At 34.3% G+C, this 12,250-nt stretch overlaps 1 protein-coding gene and 1 pseudogene across 1 annotated transcript; both read left to right on the forward strand.

Annotated features, from left to right (window-relative positions):
* Nucleotides 1-2,600: 2,600 nt before the first annotated feature.
* LOC132031818 (ethylene-responsive transcription factor 6-like) lies at nt 2,601-3,503 on the forward strand (annotated as a pseudogene).
* A 2,644-nt stretch (nt 3,504-6,147) lies between these two features.
* On the forward strand, nt 6,148-6,635 carry LOC132031819 (uncharacterized). The gene is made up of 2 exons (XM_059421715.1): nt 6,148-6,274; nt 6,424-6,635. Exons 1-2 carry the CDS (start codon nt 6,148-6,150, stop codon nt 6,633-6,635), a joined length of 339 nt encoding a protein of 112 aa, XP_059277698.1.
* The last annotated feature ends 5,615 nt before the right edge of the window (nt 6,636-12,250 follow it).

Here is a 12,250-nt window from a genome sequence, read left to right on the forward strand (position 1 = left end):
AATGAAATTTTTGCACAAATTTGGGGGAAAATACAAATTGAATGGGATAACGGGAGTTTTTTGGAAAATCGGTTCGGCCTTGTCCGCGTAGATCTCGAAAAAATACCCTGAAAAAAAAAATCACGTAAATCGGACATCCGAGTGCAAAGTTATGACCATTTAAAGTTTCAATAATTTACAACTAGTTTTCCACCTTTGCTCCGGTCCTTATTTTTTATTTACGTGAGTGAAGAGGCATATGTATACTTGATGTAATGAGCCGATATTATTGTACGCTAAAAAAAATATTAAGTTCTATATAAAATATTTATATTCCAACGTTTTGAAACGTGACTAATCTTCGGTCAAAGTATGAAAAAAAACTTAAAGATAACAAGTTTCCAAACTTACTTCGAGGCACTTTACAACCCCTAAAACGACGATCCAAACATATATGTATACTTGATGTAATGAGCCGACATTATTTTATGCTAAAAAAAATATGAAGTTCTATATAAAATATTTATATTCCGGTGTTTTGAAACGTGACTAATCTTCGGTCGAAGTACTCAAAAAAGCTTAATTTTGAATTTGATTTCCAAAGATGACAAGTTTGCAAGCAAACAAAATTTACTTCGGGGCACTCTACAACCCCTAAAACGATGATCCAAGCGTTTAGGTATACTTAATGTAATGAGCCGACGTTATTGTACGCAAAAAAATATATTAAGTTCTATATAAAATATTGATATTTCGGGGTTTTGAAACATAACTAATCTTTGCCCAAAGTATGAAAAAAAACGTGATTTTTGATAGCTTAAAAAAAAAAAAAAAAATAAAATACCCCTTTCACGCACAGAATCTGTGCCTGAAAGGACAAAACCTAAAAAGTTACAGTTTGGTCCTTTCCACGCAGAATACGTACGTGAAACTAGTTTCAGTTCTTTTTTTTTTTAATGGGTTAGTTTGGTTCCAAAGTTTTTTTTTTTTTTTTTTTGGGTTAGAAAAGTGTCGGGTCCTGTTTACGCTGAATGAAAGAAAACTAGGGTCAACATGCATCTATTGTTCGGAGTCCACAACTTAAATGATTCCAAAAGTGAAATTTTAATCCAAAATAATTTACAACAAAAAAAAATGTTATAAAAGTGCCTTTTACGTATAAAATTAGTGCGCATATGGGTTAACGGTGACGGTCACTGTTAAGTCCTATTGCGCACTAATTTTGTGCCCGACAATCTCTTCCCCGAATGGTCCCCTCATCTTTTCAAAAAAATATTTACGCCATTAACACCCATTTTCCGAGGTCCCACGTTCCAAAGCTGTGTTCTCATGTTATTTTTTAACCCGAAAGTCAATATTCTCGGTATATTCAAGTCGAATAAATTTGAAGCTTGAATTTCGGAATACGTAAATAGAACTCGATTTCAAAAACTCAAAAACAACCTTTAATCTAGGTATTTTATTATGAATTTTGTAATTACATTATTAAATATATTATTATTTTAAGCATGATTAATGTTTAATAGTTGCGGATAGGGGTGGTCATGGGTCGGTTTGGGTCTGTTTGGGTCGGTTTTGAGTTAAAACCAAAACCAAACCAATCTAGTCGGTTTTTAGAATTATTAAACCAAACCAAACCAAACCAACTATAATACATATCCATCGGTTTGGTTGTAGTCGATTTGGTTTGGTTTGAGTCGGTTTTTCGATTCTTAAGAAATTAACGGTATTTCTCTCTTTCATGTTTTTCCCTACAATTAGGAGAAAATTTTCTATGCTTTTTCAACTTATAATTCGTTATTACCCTTTTATTGTGAGTAGCTATAGTTTTCTTGGATTATAGAGAAATTCTCTTAGGATTTATAAGTTTTAATTAAGTGAATAAAGTTTATAAGAAATACAAAAATTAAACTAGGAAAATTTCATAATTGTTTCTTTGAATGAATGAGTTTGAATTCATGGATTTCTTTTTAAAAATGGACCTAAGGTATAAAGTTCACTAGTCTATTAGAGATATTTGCTTAAAAAGTATACAAATTATTTAAAAGTATTTATAAAAATTAATATATTGTATATATATAATTATAAAAATTATGTATACAATTTGTCAGTTCTGTTTGATTTTTTTCTCCGGTTTGCTTTTAGTAAAACCAAAATCAAATCATATATTATCAATTTTTAAGAATTTAAAACCAAATTAAACCCAACCCAAGTAAATATCGGTTTATTTAATCAGTTTGGATCGATTTTTAACCAAGCGTGAACACCTTTTAGTCGCGGATTTCAGAAAAAAATAATAATTTGAGCATTATTTTTTGGCAGAATAGGGCTGTCCGTCCCCACCCCCGCCCCCCCCCCCCCTTTTTTTTTTAATTAATTGTTTGTTAATTATCTGAATAGTTAATTGTTAAAGTCAATCATCCATTTGACCGAAGCTTCGTTCGTAGACCTCAAGCACCAGAAAGGAACCTTCAAACTATACAGCAAACAAAATTATCTTCAGACAATTTCCTTATCTTCATCAGTATATATATATATCTTTCCAGAAATTTCCTTATCTTCATCAGTATATATATATATCTTTCCAGTTCCCTATCCACTCTTCATCAAACACTTACAAAGCTTCATTGAAAAATTCATCCTTCTTCACTTTTTCTCTATCTTTTCCTTTTCTCAATTTGGCTTTGTAATGGAATGTTTTAATGAATATTTTGCATTGGAGAAAATTAGAAATCATCTCCTCGGGGATTTTCCCCCGAAAACTTTGAACTTTGGGGCGGAACTAACTAGTACTAGTGAGTGTAGTAATAATAATACTGTGACGGATGGCTTGAATTATTTTGATTTTTTCTCCGATTTTGAAGCTGATTTCTTTCAATTTGGAACGGAATTTTCAAATTCGAGCTCTTCAATCAGCAAATTCAGTCAAACTAGAATCGGAGCCGTCGATTTCAAGCTCCGATTACGAGGAAAATAAAAGCAATTGCTTTCAATTTGAATCGAAACCTCAATTAATCATCGACCTCTCATCACCGAAATCGAGTAAAGTTATTGATCGGAAACCTTCACTAAAAATTGATTTACCTCCGGTGAAGAAATTCGAGTGGATCGATTTAGGCAATTCGACTCATCAATCGAATAATCCAATTGTTTCGATTGAAGAGAGGAAGCAACATTACAGAGGAGTGAGACGGCGGCCATGGGGAAAGTATGCGGCGGAGAGCCGAGATCCAAAACGACGTGGTTCTAGGGTTTGGTTAGGAACATTTGAAACCGCAGTTGAAGCAGCTAAGGCTTATGATAAAGCCGCATTTACGATGCGTGGAAGTAAAGCAATCCTGAATTTTCCATTGGAGGTGCAGGGCGAGAATTACCTTAGCGCCGCCGTGGATGGCTGCGTGAAGCGGCGGAGAGAATCGGAGGAAATAGGGGAAGAGAAGAGAGTGAAGAAATCGGAGGAGTCATGGCCCTTATCGTCGTTATCGAGTCCTCACCTGGGCTGTTCGCATCTTATTCAAATCTGAAGTGACTTTATAAGCAAATACTTCTAATTTTATAATGTAAAAAATTATATGATCAGTTGATTCTAAAACTCAAATTAGTTTATATTTGTATGTATATGAAACACATAATTTGAACTTGGGTGTATAAGAACCTTGATCATATTACTGGCTGAGTACGTGTTGAGAATGTTTTCAATATACAGACATATGCTTGCAAGCTTTAAATTTGTTGACTTTCTTAAGTTGCTTGCTTACAGTGGCGCGGATGAATTTAATTTTCGGCTCGGAGGGTTGAAAAAAATGAAAAGTTAAATTTAAAAAACAATCTTGTCTCGGGGATCAAACCGGGACGCAAAAAGCATTTTGAACAACATGGATCGCTTGAAAATTAACTTTTTGAAAATATTTAGGGTGTTCAAAACTTATATATGTATAAAAGCATGTAAAATCTACCCTATATATACGGTATAATCTTTCACCTTTGGGGTGTTCGGGTGAACACTCACACCCCCCCCTAAATCCACCCCTGCTTGCCTACGGAGGGCAACAGTATTTGCTTATAAGTTCTTGAATCAATAAAAAATAATCTTTGTAAGGGCTCGTTTGGTATGAGGATAAGGTAGGAATAATTCCAGGATTAAATTTGAGATGAATAGGGGCGGACCCAGTAAGGGTCGGTGAAAAATTACACTATATATATAAGGTAAAAATTATTTTTTATGTATATATAGTAGATCTTTCAACCCCCTTGGCTTCTTCATTTCTCTACTTCTTTATATTTTTGAACCCCCTTAGTTAAAATAAAAACCATGTTGGAGATGAGTTTATTCCATATTTGATTGAGATAAAATTGCGATATAACTAATCCCATGATTAGTTATCCCGGGATTGTAAGGTTATTTTATCCCTGTGGGAGTATGGAATAACTAATCCCAGGATAAATACTCCCGGAATAACCTGTTTCCAAACAAAGGACCCCTGAGTAGTAAAGTTTAATTGAATGTACTAATATTTAAGTTTAGTTTGTTGAACAATATTGTTCAGAACATTGTAAACAATATTGATTAAGGAATACAATTACTTACCGTAAGTCCATGCACGAAGGTTAAACTTTATTTGCAGTGGCTGTTTTCCCCCAATCCTAATTACCGTTTATTTGCTGCCTCTGCCATAACCTATTAAAACGTGTTCCAGCAAACTATATGTTAGTTTTTTTTTTTTTTTTTTGGAGTCCCAACAATTTAAATTTGCACCTGTTAGGTCCATTGAAGCGAGAACTGCTTCCTACTAAAAACTCCAAGCTTTATTTTATGTTGGACTACCTCCCAGCTAATCGATAAAAATTCCTAGTTTAGGCTGGATTTTTTTTTTCTTTCGAAGGAAAAAACCTACATGATTTCTTTTAAAATCCTTGATAAGTTTATGTGATGTCCTTGACGGAAGATTATGAGGGCGGGTCAACTAGGATTGGCTAGGTTGTGGGTTGGTAAGCTTTAGAAGTTGAGGTGCAGATGACACCTTAGGCGATTCCCACATTGGCATGAGAGATGAAAGTAATGAAGAGTTTTATAAGACATAACTCAAGTTCACAATATATGCGCGCTATTCTCCTAGCGACACAGTTTTCATTTCACCTTTTAATGAAACTCTTCTTTAATTTCTTTTAATTTTCATCTTTCTATTTTTAGCTGGATAAATTGAACCAGGTAAACGGAAAAAGAAATAATATTCCATCTGACCTCCAAATCTGCACGTGAATGGCACATTTCTTGGTCGTTTTGAGGTGTTGAAATTCTTTTTCTTATCAAATACGACTGATTTGACATTGATTAAACACTTGCAAAGAAGCCAAAAAAACTCCAAAACTATTACTGGAAAATCATTTGTCCTTTTTCCTCCAAGTACAACAATTGATTCCAGAAGTGAAGCAAAAGTAAAATCTTCGAGAAGTACTCTAACAGAGAAAGAAATAACAACGTGTACGTCAAAAGTTACTTCAGGAAACTGCAGTTTCAATGTCAAAGTCCAAAGAAAAATTCAAAGTCAATCTGTCTAAAACATTATACTACTATTAATTATACATGTCAACGTGGATTCTTGGCAGTAAAGAAGAGCAAGTGAAATAGATCGTTTGACTGCAAATGACGCTAGTAAAATGTATTCAAATTATCTAAAAACCTCTAACAAATCAAACCCTAATAAAAACTGAAGAATTTTGAAATTTATTTCCATCATTCTAACTCACGCGATATAGATTAAAGTGGTATGAATTTTAAGAAAGAATAGAAGACTTTTAAAATTTATGATCATTCTAACTTACTCACGTGATTTGGATCAAGTGAAGTGCATCAAGGACGAGCATGACAAAGTATTGGTAGAAGAGGCTCTCATTAGACGGAGATGGCAGTCATATTTCCACAAACTCTTGAATGAAGAAGGGGACAGGGACATGGGAGATTTAGAACTTACAGGGAGGCGTCACGATTTTGGGTATTGCAGGAGTATTAAGGTTGAGAAAGTTAAGGGTCTTTGATCGTAGGATGCGCGGGAAGAGCGACGGGACTGACGAGATTCTGGAGAATTTTGGAAGATTGCGGGCTCGGCGGGTTTGGGTGGGCGACTAGGTTGTTTAATGTCATCTTTAAGACGGCAATGATGCCGAAGAATGGAGGTCGAGTGTAATGATCCTATGTCTGAGAACAAGGGCGATATAAGAGTTTGTGACAACTATAGAGGTATCGAAGCTACTAAGCCATACTATGAAAGTGTGGGAAAGGGTGATGGAGATGAGGGTGAGAGAGAGGTGTATCTATTTCGGAAGAACCGGTTTGAATTCATGCGGGACGCTCGACTACGAGAGGCCATCCATCTTGTAGAGGAGGCGGGTGGAGCGATATAGGGAGAGGAAGAGAGACTTACGTATGGTGATTCGTCGACCTAGAAAAGGCTTACGACAAAGTTCGAGGAGATCTGTGGAGATGCTTGGAGGCTAAAGGTGGACCTATGGCGTACATTAGGGTGATCAAGGACATGTGTAGAGGGAGCCAGGACGGGGTAAGGACGGTAGGAGGAGACTCGGAGCACTTCCCGGTTGTGATGGGGTTGCGTCGAGGATCGGCCTCTTGGTCATTTTGTTGCCTTGGCGATGGATGAATTGACGCGGCATATTCGGCGAGGTGCCATGGTGTATGCTTTTCGCGGATGACATAGTCTTGATCGACGAGACTCGTAGCGGAGTCGCTAAGGCTGGAGGGTTGGCGTCAAACTTTGAGTCTAAAGTTCAGGCGAGTAGGACCAAGACGGAGTAATTGGAGTGCAAGTTCGGTGAAGCACCTCGAGAGGTTGGCGTGGAAGTGAGGCTTGGTACCCGGAGTCATTCGGAAGACAAGTAGTTTCAAGTATCTTGGGTCTATTATACAAGGCGGTGGGGAGATTGACGATGATGTCACACATCGTATTAGGGCGGGGTGGATGAAATGGAGGCTTGCTTGGGAGTGCTATGTGATAAGAAAGTGCCCTTGTGACTTAAGGGCAAGTTCTACAAAGTGGTGGTTAGACAGAGCCATGTTGTATGGGGCGGAGTGTTGGCCGATTAAGTTCTCTCACGTTCAAAAAGATGAAAGTTGCCGAGATGAGAATGTTGAGATGGATGTGTGTGGGCACGCCGGGAGTGACGAGGATTAGGAATGAGGCTATCCGGGACAAGGTGGGAGTGGCCTCGGTGGAAGACAAGATGCGGGAAACGAGGCGAGATGGTTTGGACATGTGAAGAAGAAGAGACACGGATGCCCCGGTGCGGAGGTGTGAGAGGTTGGCCATGGATGGTTTCGAAGAGGTAGGGGTAGGCGAGAAGAAGTATTGGGGAGAGGTGATTAGACGGGATATATGCGCGATTCTGACTTACCGAGGACATGACCTTAGATAGGAGGGTATGGAGGACTCGGATTAGGGTAGAAGGCTAGTAGATAGTAACGTTTATCCTTTCATATTAGTAGTCACATTGGTGCTTTGATTTCAGCTACTATTTGTTATCTGTACTTTGATTATCTTATTTTATACGTGATAGCTTGCTCCTTTACTAAGCTTATGCTTCATGGCTTAGTCGCTTTAGTTATTTGCATTTCCATATCGCTTTGAATCTCTTGGCCTTATACGACCTCTTGTTATGCTTTTATGCTTTCTATTGAGCCGAGGGTCTTTCGGAAACAGCCCGTCCTACCTTGGTAGGAGTCGGTCTGCGTACACTACTACCCTCGGACCTCACGTTGTGGGATTTCCTTTGGGTTGTTGTTGTTGTTGTCTAACTTACTCGATATAGATTAAAGTGGTGTGAAATTTAAGAAAGAATAGAAGACTTTTAAAATTTATGATCTAAAATTTTCACTTCGTCGTTAGCTTTCTACTCGACACTTGTTGACTTGACATCTCCTTAAGAAACTATTTATTAAGGATTTATTTTACTAAATAACCTTAGTCATTATGCATGTGTTGGAAATCTAAGTTTGCATTTAACGATTACTTATATATTTATTTAACCTTAACGCTAAAGGTAGTACTGAAAGAAAATAATATATATTTGTTCAAATGGACAAGTAGAAAACGAAAATCTATTTTTGTATAAGGGTTAAGTAAAATGAAATGATGTGAGTATGTCTAGTATATTTGGAGTAAATATCTCAAAAGGTCACTCAACTTTGAGTAATTATGTGGCAAAATCACTAAACTTTGCTACATATCAATAAAATCACTCAACTTTGGCCTTTACTCTCATAAAATCACTCAACTAAATGTTTCATCAAAGAAATTTGACATGGCAATATTAATCAATTTTTTCATGCCATGTAGATATGGACCCCACAAATAAAATAAAATAAAATAAAATAAAATAAAATAAATTCATATTTTAATTTTGGATATACATTTCAGTTTTTTCTAAAATTTAATCTACTACTTTAGACACTTTACGTGAGAGCTAAGTTGTTAAATTTCAATTGACTCATTGAAAACACTAATGCCAACGGATTTATTTTTAACCTTAGTTCCAATGTATATTAACCAGAAAAATTGTTGTTGTTGTTTTTTTTTTTGGGTAAAAATAAAAAATAAAAAAATTGTTGTTGCTTACAAAAGGAAAGGGTCCAACCGATCCTATTTGGCCTCTTCCTTTCCGCCAGACCAATAATAATATGTGTTTCTATACATTCTTTAATTATGATTAATTAATATGTATTTTTATTTTATTTATTTCTTAATTATAATAAAATTCACACATATTGATTTGGTGTAAATATCTTGTATGAGTAAGTCTTATCTATTAAATAGATCTACGTAAATAAAGTAGAAAGATAAGAAAATAGAGACGAAAAGAAAGATTGTAGAAGCTAAAAAGAAGGACAGTGCAATAAATAAATAAGAAAATAATTTCAAGAAAAAGAATAAGAGCACACACAAAATAAGGTAGAAACAACAAAGAAAACAAGTTTTAAATGAAGGGTTGGTGGGTGGATGTTGAGGTATTAAAATATGATTATTTTTTTAAAAAAAATTGTGGGTCCATGTCTACATGCCATAAAAAATTAATTAATATTGTCATGTCATATTATTTTGATGACATATTTAGTTGAGTGATTTTATGAGAGTAAAAGTCAAAGTTAAATGATTTTATTGATATGTAGCAAAATTCAATAATTTTGTTAAATAATTTCTCAAAGTTGAGTGATCTTTTAAGATATTTACTCAGTATATTTGAGTAACTAAACTTTTGAAAATTACAACCTTAGACATGTCATAACATTGGGGAGTAAAATGAAAAGTGCAAAGTTAAATTATTTCAAATTAAAATATGTGTATTCTTTTGAATAGAAATAAAAAAACCTATCACATAAAATTAAAACAGAGCGATTTAAATTTACTTTTAAAAAATTTAGGTATTTTAATAACTTATAACGTTAACCCCAAGAAAGAAAGAACAGATGTCTTCATTCTGCATGAAAATTAAAGACACAGGACATATCCATCAATTTCCTATCTACGTCCTTATGTTTACCATCTGCATGTTATTGTCTGTTGACTAGTTTTGTGCTTGGCTGATTACGTTGAATGAAAGACAACTCGGATCAACATGCATGTAATATTTGACTGTTGTGGGGTCAAGTTTCCTTAATTTTTTATCTCTATTGTATTAGGGGCCTATACATTTTGTTGACTTTGAATATATGTCATGTCGTTTGACTTAGACAAATTAGCAGTCTTTCTGCTTCTGTTTTTGGCCGGATACAGGGCGAAAAAACAATGGGCTCCTAAAAATAAAATAATTATCCGTTTATACCCTTTTTACATTTATGTTCTTGAAATTATTTACCTAAAATACCCTAAAAATATATGATATCACCATGGTATATAAGTATACTGAGATGATATCATATTTATTTATTCAAAAGACACACTTTTCTTAGAAAAACCTTAATAATACCATCATCTTATATACATATACAGTGATGGTATCGTGAAGAGGCTAACCCATTTGTGCTTCAATGATCATCATCGTGAAATCTATCGGGGTACATAAATATCTTGAGACGGTATCATAGAGGACGCTTCGATCCTTCTCTTGAGTCATGTGATATATAACTATCTTTGCGATAGTATCATAAAGGAAGGGTTTTGGACGGGAGAGGGGTGGGGGGGGGGGGGGGGGGGGGGGGGTGAGGGGATACTCGGGTAAATATTTTCGGCCGGTTGGATAAGAAGCGAAATTAGCTTAGTAGGGGACATGGGCGTGTAAATATTTTAAGGATATTTTGTGTTGCTTTCCCAAAAACAAATAGAAAAATATTTATTAACTAAAGGCTTGAGGCTCTGTTTTTCCTTTTTCATTTTAGAGGTAAATTTATATTTACACTACATTTTCACATTTATTTATTGTATTTATTATAGCAAGTAACCTATTTTATTTTTAAGATTACTCGTTTTTTTTACCATTTAAACCATATTTCATTGTGTAAAAATTTATATATTTACCCACTTAGAATTAATTTTAGTTATGTGGTGTTTGAAGTTAGACTTGACAAAAGCTTAACTTTAGAAAAAATGTCTAAAATTTCATATTAATGAAGTTTAGTTATTTTTGCTTGAACTTAAGTTAAACTATATGGTTAAATTCAGTCTCTTTTGTCAAAGCTTCAGGTAGAAATAAATGAACTTCAGTCATTTAATTGTTTGAAGTACTTAGGCTTTAACTTTAGAAGTTGTTCCGAAGTGGGATGTAAAAAATTTTAAAAAATTAGATACATATTAAATAACGATTTGCCCAAATAAGGTATACCTCATAATTAAATTTTCTTGATATCACCTGAGAATACGTGAAGGCCTTTTATCTAGTAACATTTGAAAATTATGGCCTAAGTGTGCATATATCAGGATTTTTGGACCACTATTTAAGTCATACCTATATGTAGTGAAAAGATACAAGTCTACGACTTTGAAACAGCCGGACATGCGGTACGGTGTTTGAAATTAAGCTTGACAATGTCAAATGTCTGAAGTTAATTCCATATAGTGGAAGTTCAGGCACATATGACTGAAGTTCAGTCACTTTTGTCTGAATTCATCCATTTTTTATTCATTTTAGTCATTTTTGCTTGAATTAATTTTGGTTATTTTTGCCTAAATTTCAGACATTTTTTTCTTTGAAGTTAGCCATTTTACTTAAACCCCATTAATATGTGATCGAACTAAGTTATTTGCTTGAACTTCAACCGTATGAAGAGAATAACTTCTAGACACAATATGTCTGAAGTTGTTTTGAAGTGAGTCAACGTATAATTTTTTTTTAAAAAAAATGGATACAAATTAAAAAGCGATATCAAGAAAATTCCCCCGAAATCTTTACGTAAATTATTGGCCAATTTTTAAAAGAAATACGGACACATTAAAATCTTGTGGCTTTGAATTTTTTACTCCACTTGCCGAGACAAAACTTTAAATTTAACAAATTTTAATTTTTGACCTTGAAAGTTTAATTACCCATTAAGCAGATTCCAATCATTGAATGTAATACCTGTCATCTTTTGAATACGTAGACAAAATTATCCCAGGATTATAATCTTGGGGACTGATTTATCCCATCTCTTGAAACTAATTTATATCGCAGGAGATGAGATAAAATAATCCGGGATTAATGGGATAAGATGGGATATCAATCTTTAAGTTTGAGATGCACTTTATCTTTATTTGGTACAAGGTATAAATTTATTTGACCAAATATGGTACAATTGTCAACTTGATTAGTCTTTGGGATATAAAATTTGTCTAGATGTCTGCAAACGACCCCTAAGATCATGACTTTGGACAGTCCAAAGTTGGACCATAACCCTAAGTCTTATTTTTGGGCGAAGTGGGGGCATATTGGATTAAGCATCGTATCAGGAAAGCTACATATGAAAAAACTTTGAAACATAATCTTTTCTTTTCCTGATGCTTGATCTAACTAATTTTTCAATTTTTATTCAGTATTTTGTTTAACAAAATAAATGTTGAGATTATCATGACTTTGTTACTTGACAATCTTTAAATTTCTTGAACACAGAGATCGATTCCCCTTGCATATATTCTTCTCCTTGAAATTTTGATGCTCTTTCAACATTTTTCCCTTTAATTAGGATTAAACCACATGTAGATACAGTACTACAATGCCTCTTAATATATCCATTAACTTTCTCCTTTAATTTAATTGGTTAGTCTTTATTTGTTTATTAGGTTAATATATT

The sequence above is a fragment of the Lycium ferocissimum genome, chromosome 9 (genome assembly GCF_029784015.1).
Source record: "Lycium ferocissimum isolate CSIRO_LF1 chromosome 9, AGI_CSIRO_Lferr_CH_V1, whole genome shotgun sequence".
Lineage (NCBI taxonomy): Eukaryota > Viridiplantae > Streptophyta > Magnoliopsida > Solanales > Solanaceae > Lycium > Lycium ferocissimum.

What these genes read in the sequence shown, in the direction of transcription:
- LOC132031819 (XM_059421715.1), top strand. Translation starts at nt 6,148, where the DNA reads ATGGAGGTCGAGTGTAATGATCCTATGTCTGAGAACAAGGGCGATATA. An exon ending in AAAGGGTGATGGAGATGAGG is followed by an intron (nt 6,275 to 6,423) that starts GTGAGAGAGAGG and finishes TCGTCGACCTAG; the next exon opens with AAAAGGCTTACGACAAAGTT.